The sequence below is a fragment of the Hyperolius riggenbachi genome, chromosome 3 (genome assembly GCF_040937935.1).
Source record: "Hyperolius riggenbachi isolate aHypRig1 chromosome 3, aHypRig1.pri, whole genome shotgun sequence".
Lineage (NCBI taxonomy): Eukaryota > Metazoa > Chordata > Amphibia > Anura > Hyperoliidae > Hyperolius > Hyperolius riggenbachi.
In genome coordinates, this window is record NC_090648.1 from 324,768,339 (window position 1) to 324,788,429 (window position 20,091).

General features: G+C 44.7%; 1 protein-coding gene across 6 annotated transcripts in view; it reads left to right on the forward strand.

Moving 5' to 3' along the window:
• Nucleotides 1–20,091, forward strand: part of ATP2B1 (ATPase plasma membrane Ca2+ transporting 1) — a 266,462-nt gene that overhangs the window by 156,142 nt on the left and 90,229 nt on the right. For all 6 annotated transcript variants that reach the window (XM_068276821.1, XM_068276825.1, XM_068276820.1 and 3 more), the window contains 5 exons: nucleotides 4,754–5,008; nucleotides 5,084–5,209; nucleotides 15,380–15,517; nucleotides 17,504–17,542; nucleotides 18,959–19,114. In XM_068276821.1, coding sequence (XP_068132922.1) covers nucleotides 4,754–5,008; nucleotides 5,084–5,209; nucleotides 15,380–15,517; nucleotides 17,504–17,542; nucleotides 18,959–19,114 — 714 coding nt within the window. The remainder of the gene's footprint in view (nucleotides 1–4,753; nucleotides 5,009–5,083; nucleotides 5,210–15,379; nucleotides 15,518–17,503; nucleotides 17,543–18,958; nucleotides 19,115–20,091) is intronic.

Below are 20,091 nucleotides of genomic sequence, written 5' to 3' on the forward strand. Positions count from 1 at the left end.
TGTGTTGGGGATGACTGTGCCACTTTTATAAAATAAGGAAACAAAGAAACAGTAATAGTTTTAGGTATTACCATTACTATAGTAAAACCTCCCCCCATCAGAGCATTGTATTGTATTCATAATTACCGGTGCACACTGCCAGTAGCAGAAGTCAATTTGCAGACTGCCATCAGACTGGTAAGATTTGCAGCTCTGAAGTTTCAGAAGTCCTCCCATGAGTGTGGCTGTTGGGATCTCGCCTTGCAGTGTCTATATTGATTCAGGTATCCAGTGCGCCGCTAGACCTGAATGTGTTGCAGCTTTGAGGTGTCCAAAGTGTGCTCTGTGTCTCCTCCCCCCGCCGGCTCCCTCAAGTGTGGTAGTTGGGATCTCACCTGCAATGTCTATATAGTTTCAGGCATATTCGGCCCATGAAGTGCGCTGCCAGACCGGAATGTGTTGTGGCTTTGAGGTGTCTTGAGTCTCTCGTGTCCCCGTCTGGATCTGCAGAGTGATGTTAGCTTCCATTCCCTCCTGGTGCACAATTCCTTTACCGCAGACAGGAAACCTCTGCAGCCGAAGTTAGTAGCCGTCCCATCTCTAGTGCAGTTGTGAAGCACCATAGAAACGAGAATGCTGCAGAGATCTCCTGGCGGCGGACCGGGAGGGAAAGTAAGCAGGCACCGCTCTGCAAATCCAGACGGGGACACCTTAAAGCCTCAGCACATTCTGGTCTGGCAGCACACTTGATGGACTAAATATGCCTGAAACAATACAGACATTGCAGGTAAGATCCCAACTGCCACACTCGAGGGAGGAGGCGGGGGGGAGGAAATGCAGAGCGCACTTCAGACAATTCAAAGCTGCAAATCTTCCCTGTCTGAAGGCAGTTACACCGCGTGCAGTATAAATCATAGCGCTTGTTTTTGTAATGTGCAGGGCTGCTGCAGAAGTGGTTGGATTTTTTTCAGAATTTTAGAGTATAAAAGTGAATTAGAAAAAAACCTCTTGTAGACCCTAAAATCTAGAAAGAATCATACCACCAGAATCATTTATTTTGCCAAGCATGACCGGATCATGCCTGGAATTTGTTTTGGCACATACAGCGCTCAGCATCTACAAGGACATGAAAATAATGCAATATACAAGAGACCTACATGACAAGCATTTAACTAGATACTACAGATAGTGATGACAGACTGAGGACTGAGCCCATGAGGGCAGCCAGTGCCATAAGTTCTAAGCAGACAGAATGAGACAGGACCAAGTCTGTGAACCTAAGGAGGAGGTGGAACATGGAGTTCAGGAGGTTGACTACAGAAGGGAAAAAGAGTTCCTGTGCCTCGTGGTCCTGGTGGGGATGACCCGAAATCTACGCCCTGAACGTAGGCGACTGAAGTGGCAATGGCCAGGATGAGAGGGGTCCTTGGCTGTCTTCAGCGCTCTAGTGCGCAGTCTCGAGTTGTAGAGTAGGTCAAGTGGAGGGATGGGTTTCCCAATGATTCTCTCCGCTGATCTAATGACCCTCTGGAGTTGTCTGTTGCTGACGGAGTAACAAGTGTACCAGATCAGGATAGGAGAGCAGAGGATAGATTCTGTGATGGCAGAGTAGAATCTTGTGAGAACCTGATGGAGTATGCTAAACCTTTTTCAGCTGGCGGAGGAAGAACAGCCTTAACCTCCCTGGCGGTCTATTAAAACCGCCAGGGGGCAGCGCAGCACTTTAAAAAATTTTTTTAAATCAGGTAGCTAGCCTAGCGCTAGCTACATGATACCCGATGTGCAGCGGCATCCCCCCCCACACCTTCCGATCGCCTCCGGCGATCAGCGCAAATGGGAAATCCCGTTCTGAACGGGATTTCCTGTTTGGCTTCCCCCGTCGCCATGGCGACGATCATCGACGTCGTGACGTCATCGGGAGTCCCGATCCACCCCTCAGCACTGATGGGCCAGGCTGCGTAAGTGTTCTGGGGGGGTGGGGCGCGGCAGGTAACTGCAAATCGACGTCGATCAGGAAGTACACACAGCTAGCAAAATGCTAGCTGCGTGTACCCAAAAAAATATTATGCAAATCGGCCCAGCAGGGCCTGAGAAATCCACCTGCGCGGCATAGCCCGACCTGAGGTCGGGCTTGCCGCCAGGGAGGTTAAAAGACCAGTGTCACAAATCATTTTTTCAAATAGCTACCTTAAGTGCTGGTGTAATAAGATAGCAGCAGTTATTTTTTTTATAATGTGCAGTATGAAAATATATTCATTCTGTCCCCCCTACTGTATTGGCGACGTGGGACAAACTAACCTGAATAGGGGTGTACAAATGGCAGTTTCAAAGTATGTAAACTGCTCTGACCCCTACCTAGATCAGCCGCTCGTACACTCAGCGGGAACGCCTGTCATATTGACAGGTGACGTCACCGCGCAGTAAGTGCGTAATGCACTTGAAGCCTCTGGAGGGGACCTTCAGAATCCTGTCTGCGCAGGCACTGCTGGGGTCACCTATTGAGGCAGAGACTCACGCACATTAAGCCGATCACTGCGCTGAAGTGTGCAGTGATATTGCTGAATAAGACTGTGCATGTGCGTGAGTCTGTCAATAGGTGACCCCAGCAGTGTCTGCGCAGACGGGACTCTGAAGATCCCCTCCGCAGGCTTCCAGTGCGTAATGTGATGACGTCGCCTGTCAATATGACAGGCGCTCCCGCTGTGTACTAGCGGCAATGTCAGCGCTCGTGTGGCGCGGCCGATCAAGGCAGGGGTCAGAGCAGTTTACATACTTTGAAACTGCCATTTGTACACCCCTATTCAGGTTAGTTTGTCCCACGTCGCCAATACAGTAGGGGGGACAGAATGAATAATGTAAGTTTTTATTACTCATACTGTACATTATAAAAAATACTGCTGGCACTTAAGGGAGCCATTAGAAAAAAAAAGATTCGTGACACTGATCCTTTAAGGGAAATACTGAAAATCCTCCCCAAGGACTAGGCCAAAACCTGTCAGATATGTCAGATTTTTTTTTTTATTTCCTACTGTACTAGCATCAGCAACATAGGAAAAAGTAGTAATTTTCGGTTTACATGTGAATTCTATGCAGCTTAAAAGGGAAACAGTCCAATTCTTTTTTTTTTTTTTTTTTTTTTTTTTTTTTTCTTTTCTTCCATTGGCCCAATTCCAAGCTGCATAAAATTTACATGCAAGTCAGACTTGTTAGCATCACATTGATTCTCGAATCACCATCCTTATAGACTGTAGACACTAGACTGTACAGGGTGTAGTGGATTTTTCAGCTGGCAAAGGTCAATGACTGTAATGGCCAAAATTTTCTTTTTTTTTTTTTCTCCCGTGGTTTCTTTTGTGTATGAGAAAAATAATTTATTGGATGCACCAGAGATGTTTCTTGACCTGAGTACAATGCATATGTCTGTTTCCCTTAGAACAAAAAAAAATGTACGCTACTCAAAGTACAGAGTTAAGTAGTTTTAGTAAACCTATTAAAACCTAGCCCAAATTTTTGTATTTCTGATTAAATGCAGTAGTGATTGTTCCTTGTCATTGGCATTTTCCATTGTTCCAAATTATGGTTCTGATTAAATGTGCCTTTTCCAATAACATGCGGCTTGATTTTAAGACATCAGTTGACATTGGGTAGTGTGTGGCCCTTATCAGACCATTTTGTTCAAACTAGGGCTGTGGAGTCTATACAAAAATCATCTGACTCCTCAGTTTAGTAAACCGGCTCAGACTCCAGGTACCCAAAATTGCTCAGTCCTCGACTCCGACTCTCCACAGCCCTGGTTCAAACCAGTGTCCTTTAAAGATAGGCAATGAATAATTGTCTGATCTGGCCTCATAGTTGTCAGAAGCAATTAGCTGTATTTTTTTTCTTATGAATACTATTGCATTCCTCTACAGCAAGGTCTTTTATATATTTGTCAGGGCTTGTCACCAGGCGTGTATTGTGCGAGTATTTTACTATGGCTAAATTCATTTGAACTAAATTATGACCTACAGTGTATTCATAGTAAATAAGTTCAAGAAAATGCATATACCTTAAACAATAAGACACCAAAGTGACATACACATTTTGTGATATATGCAGGCTATATGTTGTGCATTCAAGCAACTCAGACATAATAATCCGAACATTTGTATAGCGCTTTTCTCCTGTTGGACTCAAAGCGCTCAAGAGCTGCAGCCACTGGGACGCGCTCAAGAGGCCACCCTGCAGTGTTAGGGAGTCTTGCCTTGAACTCCTTACTGAATAGGTACTTGACCTAGCCAGGATTCGAACCCTGGTCTCCCATGTCAAAGGCAGAGCCCTTAACCAGTACTCTATTCAGCCACATGAGGGTCAGACAGTTGAATGCCTATGGGCTTTTCATGTCTAAGCCAGTACAACATTTGAACTGAGATCATAACTTGTCTATTTTCTTGCTACATCAAGCGATCTACACATCCTAGATTTTAGGTAATTGAAACAAACGTTTGTGATAGTGTTGTCAATAGCCTCACCTTCATCGAATGTACAATGCAGACAATCCTGGCCCTCTTTCCCCACAGAGGTGAATGTCCTGTTTTCCTTTTCCCTCCCTCCAAAGAATAAAATATGGTGTCTGTAACAATTGAGAAATACGTTGTCATAAAATGTGTACAGTTTTAGACTGGAAGGTTATACAAGGACATTAGAATCCATTTAAAACTTAATATTTTCGGAAACCTGTCATAATTTACCATATGAATGCATTTTCAGGTTAATTGTGTGTTTTGTGTTGCAGTGTGTGGAGCAGCTAGTGGTGCTGCAGAAGAGGAAGAAGGGGAGGCGGGCTGGATTGAAGGAGTTGCTATCCTTTTGTCTGTCGTATGTGTGGTATTAGTAACAGCTTTCAATGACTGGAGTAAAGAAAAACAGTTCAGAGGATTGCAGAGCCGAATTGAACAAGAACAGAAATTTACAGTTGTTCGTGGAAGCCAAGTTATCCAAATTCCAGTAGCAGACATTGTTGTTGGAGACATTGCACAAATAAAATACGGTAATTTTAATATTAAAGCAGTGGAATACCCTTTCTCTTGTTTGTCCTGCTCTTGACAAATGGTCTGTGTTTTAGGTGATCTCTTGCCTGCCGATGGAGTACTTATTCAGGGAAATGATCTAAAAATTGATGAAAGTTCATTAACTGGAGAATCTGACCAAGTTAAGAAGAATCAGGAAAAAGACCCTCTCTTGCTTTCTGGTTGGTATCCTGTTTCCTCAGTATCTGTAACTGAACTTTGTGAGGAGAGCGAAGACATAGCTTTCACATACAACAAGCAGTTTCACTTATAGCTACAAGTGCTTTCACTAGGTGTATTTCACTATTTGGTCTATGAAGTCAATTCCATATAGCACTGCTTGGCATACTACAGGTAGGGGAATTTGAGTTGAAAATACCATAACCCCTTTGTGTCTGCAGCACATGAGAATTCTCAAATTAACTTCCTTCCTAATACCAAGCTGCATTAAAGCAAGCCTAAGGTGACAGTGTTATGGATAACTCTTTATGCATTGTTGTCAGACACTTGATTACCCCTTATTGTGGCCAGCCTTCCTTCTTTGCTGTTACTGTAGCCACTGTTCTGACTTTAGTGTGCACTTTCACACAGTTGTGTGTAGCCACCACTAGTGTACTGGGCATGGTTGTCTATGAATGTTTCCAAACTACTCAGAACACACTCAGCCATATCTGCTTTCCACAGCTGTCTAGGAGCCTAAACCTCGAAGAGCGGTGTGGCCTGTGCATGCACCACACTTACTGGAACCAGAGCTGTGAACCGGGTTTACAGTGATGGCACGGAAGTGTTGCCCTTGTATTCAAGGCTTAAAGGACTTCCGAGGCCAAAATCTGCCCCCAAAACGTAAAAAAAGTTAACTACCTGCATGACTTTGTAAGGCACGGAGGACGCCGTCCGCGCCCGCCGTGCCGTTCCGCCTGGTCCCCTCTGCTCAATAGCCCCCGAAAGGCTATGACCCCACGGTCCGGGTCGGTATCTGCAGCCTGCATAAAGATGGCCGCCGGAGCTGGCCATGGCTGCGCAGTCCGCATAGCCGCTACTGCGGCTGCGCAGCTCTAGGGCCAACCCCCCGATTCACGTAACAGGCAGCGTGGATCGGAGAGTTGGCCCTAGAGCTGCGAAGCCGCAGTACCGGCTATGCGGACTGCGCAGCCGTGGCCAGCTCTGGCGGCCATCTTTATGCAAGCTGCAGATACCGACCCGGACCGTGGGGTCGTAGCCTTTCGGGGGGCTATTGAGCAGAGGGGACCAGGCGGAACGGCACGGAGGCCGCGGACGGCGTCTGTGTCTTACAAAGTAATGCAGGTAGTTAACTTTTTTTTTTACGTTTTGGGGGCATATTTTGGCCTCGGAAGTACTTTAAAATGTATCTTCTATCATAGCAATTAAACTGTACCGTTTTCAGTTTGGCCAGACTTCCAGTACGTTCAAGATCTGAACATACAGTGTGTTGCAAAAGTATTCGCCCCCTTGAAGTTTTCCACATTTTGTCACATTACTGCCACAAACATGCATCAATTTTATTGGAATTCCACGTGAAAGACCAATACAAAGTGGTGTACATGTGAGAAGTGGATCAAAAACCATACATCATTCCAAACATTTTTTTACAAATAAATAACTGCAAAGTAGGGTGTCCGTAATCATTCGGCCCCCTGAGTCAATACTTTGTAGAACTACCTTTTGCTGCATTTACAGCTGCCAGTCTTTTAGGGTATGTCTCTACCAGCTTTGCACATCTAGAGACTAAAATCCTTGCCAATTCTTTGCAAAACAGCCCCAGCTCAGTCAGATTAGATGGACAGTATTTGTAAACTGCAGTTTTCAGATCTTGCCACAGATTCTCGATTGGATTTAGATCTGGACTTTGACTGGGCCTTTCTAACACATAGATATGTTTTGTTTTAAACCATGCCATTGTTGCCCTGGCTTTATGTTTAGGGTCATTGTCCTGCTGGAAGGTGAACCTCCGCCCCAGTCTCAAGTCTTTTGCAGTCTCCAAGAGGTTTTTTTCCAAGTTTGCCCTGTATTTGGCTCCATCCATCTTCACATCAACTCTGACCAGCTTCCCTGTCCCTGCTGAAGAAATGCACTCTGGATTGTTTTAGTAGTTGTGGGCAGAGTAGATCTTGGTACTGGGCGAGGTACCATCAAGTAGTTTGACAGGTTTGTCGGAGTACAGCGGCACAAGATTTCTTAACCTTCCTGGCGGTAAGCCCGAGCTGAGCTCGGGCTATGTCGCACAGGAGGCTATCTCAGCTTCTGGTGGGGCGATTTTTGCCCCATTAAAGTGCTGTGCGCGCAGCTAGCACTTTGCTAGCCGCGCACACAGCTTGATCGCCGCCGCTTTGCGGCGATCGCACGCAGCGGCGGAACATGCCCCCCCCCCTCCAGACCCTTGCGCTGCCCGGACCAATGAGTTCCAGGCAGCGCTATGGGCTGGATCGGAGGTGTCTGACGTCCATGACTCCATTCCGATCGTCGCCATGGCGACAGGAGAAGCCAAACAGGGGGGACGCGTTATATACGCGTTCCCCTGTTTGCTATTGATGCCGGCGATGATCGCACTAGAGGGACACATGCGCCCTCTAGTGTTACCATTCTGGTAGCTTTACATGAAACAAAGGAAAACAAAACGGATTTCTGCCTATTTGGCAGAAAAAAATCAGCCGCCAGGAAGGTTAACCTCCCTGGCGGTAAGCTCGGGCTATGCCGCGCAGGGGGAGATCTAAGCCCCTGGTGGGGCGATTTTTATGCTGTAAAGTGCTGTGCGCGCAGCCAGCACTTTGCTAGCCGCGCGCACAGCTTGATCGCCGCAGCTCTGCGGCGATCGGCCGCACGCAGCGGCGAAAGAGGGCCCCCGCCAGAGCCCTGCGCTGCCCGGACCAATGAGTTCCGTGCAGCGCTATGGGCTGGATTGGAGGTGTCTGACGTCAGGACGTCGGCTGACGTCCATGACGTCATCCCGATCGTCGCCATGGCGACAGGAGAAGCCAAACAGGGGAACGCGTTATATACGCGTTCCCCTGTTTGCTATAGATGCCGGCGACGATCGCACTAGAGGGACACATGCGCCCTCTAGTGGTGTTTCATGTAGCTACCACTCTGGTAGCTTTACATGAAACGAAAACAAAAAAATTAAAAAAAAGATTTTTGCCAATTTGGCAAAAAAAAATAACCGCCAGGGAGGTTAATCCTTAGGCTGCTGCTGGCTTCTAGGCATTTCTGTGTTACCATATCCATACGTCACTGACGTTTGAAGGCATTTTAGTACTAAATGACTTCTGTAGGCATTTATTTTTTTATTTTTCCATATTTCCTTACCATATACTTCTACTGGTAATTAGTGCAAAGTTTTGGCTCAATGCCTTCCACTTTTCTTGAAATACCTTTCAGGTATCTGCCTGTAAGGGCAGTTTCAAAATGAAACTCTTGTTTTTTTTGTTTTTTTTTTTTGGGGGGGGGGGGGGTGATCACATACTTGCCGCCATCCATTCAGTTCCTCTGTCTTGATTTGAATTTTAGCAGCCATGCTTAATGTGGTTTGCCTTCTTAAAACAGAAGGTATTTGCAATATTTCAAATTTAGCAGTGGTGCATTGTGGGTAAACACAGTTGCACTCTTAAATCTAAAATATCGCAAATACCTTCTGTTTTAAAGGACCACTATCTCGAAAAAAGTAGGCAGTTAAAATGTGACAGATGACAGGTTTTGGGCCAGTCCATCTTTTTAAGGGGGATTCTCAGGGCTTTCTTTGTTTTTCAACAGCATTTCCTGAACAACAGTTTCTACAAACAAATCTAACTGACATAACAGTGTGCAAGTGATTAGGAAGGCCGGCTGGTATCTTGCTATTTTGGCAGTTAACCACTTGCCGACCGCCCCCAGCCGATGGGCGGCGGCAAAGACTGGGCCTAAACGACCGCAATACGCCCATCGGCGGCGGCAGGCGTGGTTATGCAGCGATCGCGTCATTCGTGACGCAATCAGCCGCGGGCGGCTGGCTCCGCCCCCTCGCGCTGTAACCCGCCGGCCGTTCGGAAGCGTCGGCGGGTTACTAGCACCCGGATCGCCGCATGTAATATGTATAATAGGCTTTGTAATGTATACAAAGCCTATTATACTGGCTGCCTCCTGCTCTGGTGGTCCCAGTGTCCGAGGGACCACCATGGGCAGGCTGCAGCCACCCTAGTCTGCACCCAAGCACACTGATTCCCCCCCCCCCCCTGCCCCCTGATCGCCCACAGCAACCCTCAGCCCCCCCCCCCCCCTGCCCACCCCCCCAGACCACTGTTAGCACCTAATCACCCATCAATCACTCCCTGTCACTTTCTGTCAACACTATTTTTTTTTTAACCCTAAACTGCCCCTGCTCCCTCCTGATCACCCCCCACCCCTCATATTCTCCCCAGACCCCACCCCCACCCTGTGTACTGTGTGCATCTATTCCCCCCTGATCACCCATCAATCACCCCCTGTCACTGCCACCCATCAATCAGCCCCTAACCTGCCCTTTGCAGGCAATCTGATCACCCACCCACACCAATAGATCGCCCGCAGATCCGACATCAGATCACCTCCCAAGTGCAGTGTTTACATCTGTTCTCTACGCTAAGCACCCACTAATGACCCATCAATCACCCCCTATCACCACCTGTCACCCATCAGATTAGACCCTAATCTGCCCCTTGCGGGCACCCAATCACCCGCCCACACGCTCAGATTGCCCTCAGACCCCCCCCCCATTATCAATTCGCCAGTGCATTATTTACATCTGTTCTTCCCTGTAATAACCCACTGATCACCTGTCAATCACCTGTCAATCACCCCCTTTCACTGCCACCCATCAATCACCCCCCTTCACTGCCACCCATCAATCAGCCGCTAACCTGCCCCTTGCGGGCAATCTGATCACCCACCCACACCATCAGATTGCCCCAGACCTACCCTCAGATCACCTCCAAAGTGCATTGTTTACATCTGTTCTGCCATCTAATCACCCACTGATCACCCATCAATCAGCCCCTGTCACTGATACCCATCAGATTAGACCCCTATCTGCCCCTAGGGCACCCAATCACCCGCCCACGCCCTCAGACCCCAGCCCTGATCACCTCGCCAGTGCATTGCTTGCATCTATTTCCCGCCTCTAATCACACCTTGAGACACCCATCAATCACCTCCTGTCACCACCTGTCACCCCCTAGCACACCTACCCATCAGATCAGGCCCTAATTTGCCCCGTGTGGGCTCTTGATCACTCGGCCAAACCCTCAGACCCCCTTCCGATCACCTCCCCAGTGCATTGATTGCATCTATTTTCCCCTCTAACCACCCCCCTGAGACACCCATCAATCACCTCCTGTAACCCCCTCCCCCCCCCCCCCCCCCAGCACTCCTATCCATCATATCAGACCCAATACAACCTGTCATCTAAGAGGCCACCCTGCTTATGACCGGTTCCACAAAATTTGCCCCCCTCATAGACCACCTGTCATCAAAAATTTGCAGACGCTTATACCCCTGAACAGTCATTTTGAGAAGTTTGGTTTCCAGACTACTCACTGGTTTTGGGCCCGTAAAATGCCAGGGCAGTATAGGAACCCCACAAGTGACCCCATTTTAGAAAGCAGACGCCCCAAGGTTATTCTGTTAGGTGTATGACGAGTTCATAGAAGATTTTATTTTTTGTCAACAGTTAGCGGAAATTGATTTTTGTTTTTTTCACAAAGTGTCATTTTTCACTAACTTGTGACAAAAAATAAAATCTTCTATGAACTCACCATACACCTAACGGAATACCTTGGGGTGTCTTCTTTCTAAAATGGGGTCACTTGTGGGGTTCCTATACTGCCCTGGCATTTTAGGGGCCCTAAACCGTGAGGAGTAGTCTAAAAAACAAATGCCTCAAAATGACCTGTGAATAGGACGTTGGGCCGCTTAGCGCACTTTAGGCTGCAAAAAAGTGTCACACGTGGTATCGCCGTACTCAGAAGTAGTCTAATGTGTTTTAGTGGTGTATTATTACACATACCCATGCTGGGTGGGAGAAATCTCTCTGTAAATGGACAATTTGGGTGTAAAAAAAAATCAAAAATGTGTCATTTACAGAGATTTCTCCCACCCAGCATGGTTATATGTAAAAATACACCACAAAACACATACTACTTCTCCTGAGTACGGCGATATCACATGTGTGACACTTTTTTTTGCACCCTAACTGCGCTAAGGGGCCCAAAGTCCAATGAGTACCTTTAGGATTTCAAGGGTCATTTTGAGGAATTTGGATTCTAGACTACTCCTCACGGTTTAGGGCCCCTAAAATGCCATGGCAGTATAGGAACCCCACAAGTGACCCCATTTTAGAAAGAAGACACCCCAAGGTATTCTGTTAGGTGTATAATGAGTTCATAGAAGATTTTTTTTTTGTCACAAGTTAGCGGAAATTGATTTGTATTGTTTTTTTTTTCCACAAAGTGTCATTTTCCGCTAACTTGTGACAAAAAAAAAAATCTTCTATGAACTCACCATACTCCTAACAGAATACCTTGGGGTGTCTTCTTTCTAAAATGGGGTCACTTGTAGGGTTCCTATACTGCCCTGGCATTTTAGGGGCCCTAAACCGTGAGGAGTAGTCTAGAATCCAAATGCCTCAAAATGACCTGTGAATAGGACGTTAGGCCCCTTAGCGCACCTAGGTTGCAAAAAGTGTCACACGTGGTATCGCCGTACTCAGAAGAATTAGTATAATGAGTTTTGGGGTATATTTTTATAGGTACCCATGCTGGGTGGGAGAAATCTCTCTGTAAATGGACAATTGTGTGTAAAAAAAAAAAAAAAAAAAAATCATTGTCATTTACGGAGATATTTCTCCCACCCAGCATGGGTATGTGTAACACATTATACTACTTCTCCTGAGTACGGCGATACCACGTGTGGCACTTTTTTGCACCCTAACTGCGCTAAGGGGCCCAAAGTCCAATGAGTACCTTTAGGATTTCACCGGTCATTTTGCGTCATTTGGTTTCAAGACTACTCCTCACGGTTTAGGGCCCCTAAAATGCCAGGGCAGTATAGGAACCCCACAAATGACCCCATTTTAGAAAAGACACCCCAAGGTATTCCGTTAGGAGTATGGTGAGTTCATAGAAGATTTTATTTTTTTGTCACAAGTTAGCGGAAATTGATTTTAATTGTGTTTTTTCACAAACTTGTGACAAAAAAATAAAATCTTCTATGAACTCACCATGCCTCTCACTGAATATTTTGGGATGTCTTCTTTCCAAAATGGGGTCATTTGGGGGTTATTTATACTATCCTGGCATTTTAGCACCTCATGAAACATGACAGGTGGTTAGAAAAGGCAGAGATGCTTCAAAATGGGAAAATTCACTTTTGGCACCATAGTTTGTAAACGCTATAACTTTTACCCAATCCAATAAATACACTGAATGTTTTTTTTTTTTTTTTATCAGACATGTAGCAGAATAACTTTTGCGCTCAAATGTATAGGAAATTCAATTTTATTTGAAAAATGTCAGCACAGAAAGTTTTTTTTTTGTTTTTTTTTTGTTTGTTTTTTTACACAAATCTAATGTATTTTTTGATGAATATAATAAAAAGTAAAACTCGCAGCAGCAATCAAATAGCACCAAAAGAAAGCTGTATTAGTGAAAAGAAAAGGAGGTAAAATTCATGTAGGTGGTAGGTTGTATGACCAAGCAATAAACCGTGAAAGCTGCAGTGGTCTGAATGGGAAAAAACTGCTCTGGTCCTTAACCTCCTTGCCGGTTTTCCCGACCTGAGCTCGGGGTAGAAAAAAGCAGCTGCTATCGGTGATCCCGAGCTCAGGTCGGGGTAGGCATTGCAGAGCTTTACCTGTAGTTGTGGAGTCCCGCGCGCGATCTCGCTGCGCAGCGGGACTCCAGCCTCTCTCCCTGGCAGTGTGGGGTCTTTCCCTGGCCGCCGGGATCCCCCATGTCCCCGCTATTCTTCCGGGGACCCGGCAGCCAGTTGGAGCAGCGCAGCCGTGGTGGTGGCAGCAGAGCGGTGGTGGCAGTGTGACGTCATCGGGGGCGGGGCTAACATTGAAAACGAACTTCTCTATATTAGAGAAATATAGAGGTTTGTTTATGTATATTAGCGCCATCTTGTGGGCAAAGAGAAAACTGCAGCCCAGGAAGGTAAATTTTTTTATTTTTTATTTTGCTGCAGATCTCCCTGCCAGAATGATTTTTTTCAGGTTTTAGGGTCTGAAAGAGTGAAAAAAATTGCACCGCTTTAAGACCCTAAAATCTGGAAAGAATCAGACCGCCAAGGAGGTTAAGAGGTGAAAAGACTGTGGTCCTCAAGTGGTTAAACTGCTGTTCAGGAAATGCTGTTGAAAACAAAGCAAACCCTTGAAATACCCTATGAGGAGATGGATTGTCCCAAAACCTGTCGGTTCTGTCAGATTTTAAATGCCTACTTTTTTTCGCGATAGTGGTCCTTTAAAAAGGCAAACCACACTAAGCATTGCTTTTTATTTTTTTTTTATATGATATAGTTCCCTATAGTTTGCTAGTGGTTTTGGGTCATCCTGGACTGCTTGGGTAGTCTTTTACAGCCACACGATCTGGGCATCTTGTAAAACCAAATTGTCCAGCGTTTAATAAACTCTTAGGGCCTAAGCACCCATTCTCACTTTGATGCTTTTTGCCCGTAATTCACACTATGGGATTACTCACTGCAGCGATTGTGGTGCATTTGTTTTCAGGGCTGTGAAGTCAGAGTTGGAGTCAGTCGAGGAGTCGGGGCAATTTTGGGCACCTGGAGTTGGAGTCTGAGTCGTGGTTTCAGAAACTGAGGAGTCGCATGATTTTTGTACAAAATCCAAAGCCCTGTTAAGTATTAGACCAAGGAGTCGGAGTCGGAGTCTGAGCAATTTTGGGTACCCGGAGTCGTGGTTTCAGAAACTGAGTCTGAGTTGGAGTCGGAAGATTTTTGTACCGACTCCACAGCCCTGTTTGTATTATCGCTGATTGCAAACTTGCTGCGTGCAGCATTTTACCAGGGATTGTCATGATTCTCATTCACTAGAATGAGAATCGTGAAACGTTACCTGTACACTGACTAAGGTTTGTATGTTATGCAGAACAATCAGAAAAGATTAGACTGCCTTCATCCCAGGTGTGTACATATCTTAAAAGCTTTGTACAGATGCTATCGATATCAGTAAAAAAAAAAACTCGCTCCCCAACGGTTATGCAATAAAGCTCTGGCGGCAATATAGCACGTTTAAATCCTATGGCGATACGTCGACAGTCTACCAATCGATATGAGGCTTAAAATATCAGACTCTGGGTTCCTCTCACAAACTGCGACTAATATCTGATCCACCTAATCCTAACGTCTATTTATACATGCCATATTTGTTTTCTTTGTGGCATGTAGTAATCTTAAACGAGGCTTATAGCGGTTTGTTCTATGACATTTCATATATGTAATGGAAATAAATCCATGCATGGTTAAAGGAGTACTATCGATTGAAACGACTTTTTTTTTGTAATACTCTATATTAGTGTACACATTACCACTAGTGCTAGGGGCACTTTATTTATTCACCCAGGTCTCTCTCTCACTATCCCTGCTTAAAAATTCATTTCTCACACAGCTCATAGTAGTTTGGGTCACCCTGAGCTGCTTGGTTACTCTATCACACAGCTCACAAATCTATGTCACTGTGTCACTCACAGCATGCAGCAGACATGAGGAGAAATAGGCTGATCTGAGGTGGTAACAGGTAACTAAATGAGCTAGAATATTGCTGGAATATAACTAGCTGTAACAATAGTCTGTGTTTACACTCAGACTGGCTGCCTGCTTGAGGCGATTCACTCCAGGCTGCATCCACTTTACAAGCTGCTGAGAGGGGCAGACCACTGTCTACAATTAGCATTATTAGTATCTTTATCAGTAAAGAGAAGCAAAGATAATAAACACACATTGCTAGAATCTTTAACCCCTTACCACCATATCAACAAGATTCTTTCAGCAAGGTGATAATTAAACTATAAACTGAGGAGTTGATAGCATCTCCCCTTTGCAGAGATATGGTCTAGCCCTCTGGGAGCCCTCAGCATTAGATACATTTGTATCCAACACTGACGCCAAAACTGACGGAGGATTTTACAGCTGAGAGGAACAGCTGTGTGAGGAATCAAATGGCTCCTAGTACTTGCCCTAATGTGTGCTACAACATACAGCATTTAAAAATAAATGCATACATCGATAGTATTCCTTTAATGTAGTATTAACATAATTTACATCCCCACGGAAGATGATGGCGAAATAGTAACAATATATCTTTACAGGCACGCATGTTATGGAGGGGTCTGGAAAAATGATTGTCACTGCAATTGGGGTGAATTCTCAAACTGGAATAATATTCACGTTACTTGGAGCTGGGGAAAACGAAGAAGAGAAAGAGAAAGAAAAAAAGGAAAAGAAAAGTAAGTTTTCATTGAATGTCTTTTGCATACGTTTGTGTTGAAACCTAAACCTAGGAACAAATGTTTACTGGTTCTGTGCAGGCACTTCAGTGTTTTCATGCGTGTAAACATACGATGGAAGCACATAAATACCCTTTAAATAAGTGGGCGGCAGCCCTTACCGATTAAGGTTTGCTGCAGCATGGTTGTTCCCCCACTTGGGACAAAAAAGTACTGTGCAGTCTGTCTCTTTAACATTGTTTTACATTAGGGTTGTGTAGGGGCCATTTGTTACACAGTAGTTATGGTACTTGTTTTACACCAAATGGAGCGGTGCTGTGCTACACACAAAGTGTTCTGTTTTGGCACATCGCATTGCATATGACAATCCTTGTAGCTCATGCACTGTGCAGTGACTTTGTGGACCCTGTAGATAATGTTTGTGGATGCCAAGCTGCATGTATTATACAGTGCATATTTGTGAAATGCAATATGAAATAAAGATTTCTCTTTTTCGGGGAAATAACTTTTGTATCACTCTGCAGCATATACTGGAAGGTTTTGGCTGGAGGTTAGTTTTAAGTTTTTTTCTATCCTGATGTCAAATTTTTACATGTCTGAAATGGATGATGCTTGTAATGACAGGACTGGACAGTGTGTATTTTCTAGGTGTGTAAATGTGCGATTTAGTGAAAGAATCTGTCCTTTTTAAAATGGCGTAATCAGGTGCCTGGTAGACCCTATCATCCTCCTCTGTTTTGACTGTGTTTGGAGCATTTTCCATGACCAGTCTCCTGTCTCCAGCATATGAGGAACGTTGACATTCTATTTTAAGTCCTACTGAGTGTCCTTTCGGTAGTGGAATGTTGCCATGGTGATAAGTGACTTAAAATTGAGAGCATTAGATGACAGATGCCTGCTCTGCATTCAGTTTTTGACTGTAGATCATGTTAGGGATGATTCTGATTTAAAGAGACTCTGTAACATGAAAAACCTCCCCTGGGGGGTACTCACCTCGGGTGGGGGAAGCCTCCGGATCCTAATGAGGCTTCCCATGCCGTCCTCTGTCCCACGGGGGTCTCGCTGCAGCCCTCCGAACAGCCGGCGACAGGCCAGACTGTGACTTCAATATTTACCTTTGCTGGCTCCAGCGGGGCGCTGTGGCTGCTTTCGGCACGGAAATAGACGGAAATACCCGATCTCCGTCGGGTCCGCTCTACTGCGCAGGCGCCGGAAACTTGCGCCTGCGCAGTAGAGCTGACCCGACGGCGATCGGGTATTTCCGCCTACTTCGGAGCCGACAGCCGTCAGAGCGCCTGCGCAGGAGCCGGGAAGGTAAATATTGACGTCACCGCTGCACGGAGGGCTGCAGCGAGACCCCTGAGGGACGGAGGACGGCGTGGGAAGCCTCATTAGGATCCGGAGGCTTCCCCCACCCGAGGTGAGTACCCCACAGGGGACGTTTTGTCGTTACAGTTCCTCTTTAAGGTGTGTTCTATGAAAAAAACACATTTTGGGAACGGTTACAATATATTCAAGGGCAACAATATATCTTATTTTATGGATGGTGCTTTTTAGGTATAGAAGTTGCTTCAGATTTGCCTGTATGAGACCTTGGCACATTTTAGGATCATGAAGCCTGGACGCCCGGGAAAAAAAATTTAAATACAGGGTGACGCCCAGCTGCCTGTCATGATCTGTACACCTTTTACCAGATGCCTGCTTTGTGTAGTGTTGTCAGTGCTAAGCAAGGGGTAACTGGTTGGTTGTGAAGTTGTATGCAAGGCTTCATAGCTAACATTGTTGGCCTGCTTGTTGAGAATCAGGGGCTTGCGTGCAGATTTTTTTTTTTTTTTTTTTTTTTTTTATCCTTCAGTATAGAGAACTTTTAGACAAAGCTATTTTAGATATTTTTATTTTTTTTTTGTTAATTTGTTTAAATATTAAGTTCATAGTTAAAAGGGTATCTTACTGATTGAGGTGGATAACACATTTGTTTGTTTTCAGGCAAAAAGCAAGATGGTGCAGTTGAAAATCGCAACAAAGGTAATTATCCTTGTTTAAGTTTCTGATGGCTGTGTTCAGTGCTTTGGCTCAAATACCCCATCACTGGTTTTAAAGTAGAACTATAGTCAAGACTAACCACTCAGACAACCACAGAGACTGTAGGGAGCTTATCAGATCCCATACTGAACAGTTCATACTACACACTATAATTGGCTTTGTGGTTAAGTCTTGACTGCAGAGGGTTTTTTTTTTTCTGCAAACCTCAGTACCTGAACAGCTCTGCAGAGCCACAGAAGTGGCTCTGCAGAGACACAGAAGCCCCCCCAACAAAATAAAAAAAATTGCAAATGAGTTTGTGTACTATTTCCATGCCATGACAACTCCTAGCAGTGCTTTTATGAGCTGGCAGGCTTGTTTTGGTCTGCAAGTAATGTCATCTGTGTAGAAGTGACCAAGAGCAATAAAGAAGCATAGCATTTTTTGTTATGGCATATTGCAGTGCCTCTTTAAATTTGCAAGGATGTGTAAGGTGAAAGAAAAATGCTTTGCTGGCCCCTTTTGTTCCCACACTGAGCTCTCACAGCACTCTATCCTGAGTCAGCCTAATCTAATGAGTTCAAAGGAGCAAATTTTCCTGAGCCAACACAGATACCGACAGGATCCTGCAGTGGCTACATGTAGCAGCAGATTAAAGTGTTAGTTGGCTAGTAAAGCTTTCTCAGACATACTAGAATATTGGTAACTTTACTGATAATCTACGATCTCTAATCCTAACTCCTTGTTACCCCACCCCTGCACACACCTTCTCCCATAATTCCTACTAAATGGATTTCGGCTACATAGTTGATGCACTCAGTAACACATCCCATCCACAAAACAATGCTGCTGCTGTTAATTGTGGAAGCTGCAGTTCAGCTATTCTGTAGCAGAACTCCGGCCCCCAAATTATCTTTGTGGCATTGCCATAGCTGCATTTTCCACAACGACCTATGGCGGTGCTCAAATTAGGTGCAATATTTGCCTAAATTAACTGAACCCCAGATAAGATTTATAAAGTCTTTGTATTGGAACCAGAATATCAGCCAAAGAAAAAAAAGTTTTCTTTTTAGTACAACAAGCAAGCCTCTTCAACTATCTGATGACCCGTAACTCTGGTAATATTAAAGATGCCCATTTTAGGCAGGTCCTTAACTGCATTGCAAATAATCATCTGAAAAAGTTTTTAAAATTGTCTCAACCCAAAGTTATACTAGGTTGACCCCTCCCCCCAACCTGCCCTTGTTTTACTTCGGGTTGAGGCACAATTTTAAAAACTTTGGAATCAAATTTTCAAATGACGACCATTGGATGTATAAAGAATCTTGTAAATGTTGCACTGACAGCCTAAGTGAGTTGAACATGTCTGCTGTGTTCTGTACACTCTATATTAACCTGATTTATCTCTACTTTTTGCAGCTAAAGCTCAGGATGGTGCAGCCATGGAAATGCAGCCCCTTAAAAGTGAAGATGGTGGGGATGGAGAGGACAAAAAGAAAACCAATTTGCCAAAGAAAGAAAAATCTGTTCTTCAAGGGAAACTTACAAAATTGGCAGTACAAATTGGCAAAGCGGGTATGTCAATTGTATTATTTTCACTAAGATTTTGTCTGTTTTGTCATTCAGTAAGGTCTATCAGCTTTGCTCGTCATTCTAGTTTTTTAAAGTGGATCCGAGATAAACTTTTACTCATTGCATAATTGTGTTCCTTTCATATAGTTTATAGGGCATTCCTCAAGCCAAATACTTTTTTGTTTTTGTTTTAATACTCCAATTCCCTATAAACTAAACAAGCCTCGCCCACAGCTTTTCAGAGCGCCTTTGCATTTTCAGACAGTAGCAAGTGCTTATGGGAGCTCAGTCTGGGCAGGAGGAGGGGGGGGGGGTGTTACTAGCCAGAGATTTCAGAGGGAGGAGGAGGAATTAGGTTTTCACAGACTGAGGGCTGGAGATGCAGATCAGCTTGCCTATGTGTAATGTTTACAAACAGAACATGGCAACTGTCTGTATCACAGGAAGGAATGATCATATTCTGTTGAAGCTGTTTGCAGCTAGATTTGCTGTGAAAACTATCTAAACTTTAGATACAAAAAAATGTATGTGCTTTTAAGGGGTTTAATGTAAAATCAATATTTGTTTTATTAGAAAAGCTCAAATTACATTGTAGTTTTAATGCTATATTGTAGTCCTTTTTGCTATATAATATAGTAAGTACAATTTCGAGCCGTAGTCCTTTACCTGACTTCACCTTCTCACAGATTTTGTTTAGCTGCCTGCTGATGCTGCCTGTGTATTAAGATGTACTTTTATGAGTCTTGTCCAGGCGCAGGAGTTAAGGAATTAAGTTAAGGAATTTAGCATTCACAGCTGCTTGCTATGGGCAACTTTTCTTGTATTTGAGATAATGGCCTCAATTCACTAAGCTTATCTCCTGTCTTTAATAACTCTTCTAGAGTTGTTACCATGGTGATGAGGCATGTAGTATTCAGGAAACATTTTACCTCAGGCAAGCCTAAAGTTAACTCTTCTGTCTTTAAATTAACTCTCCAATC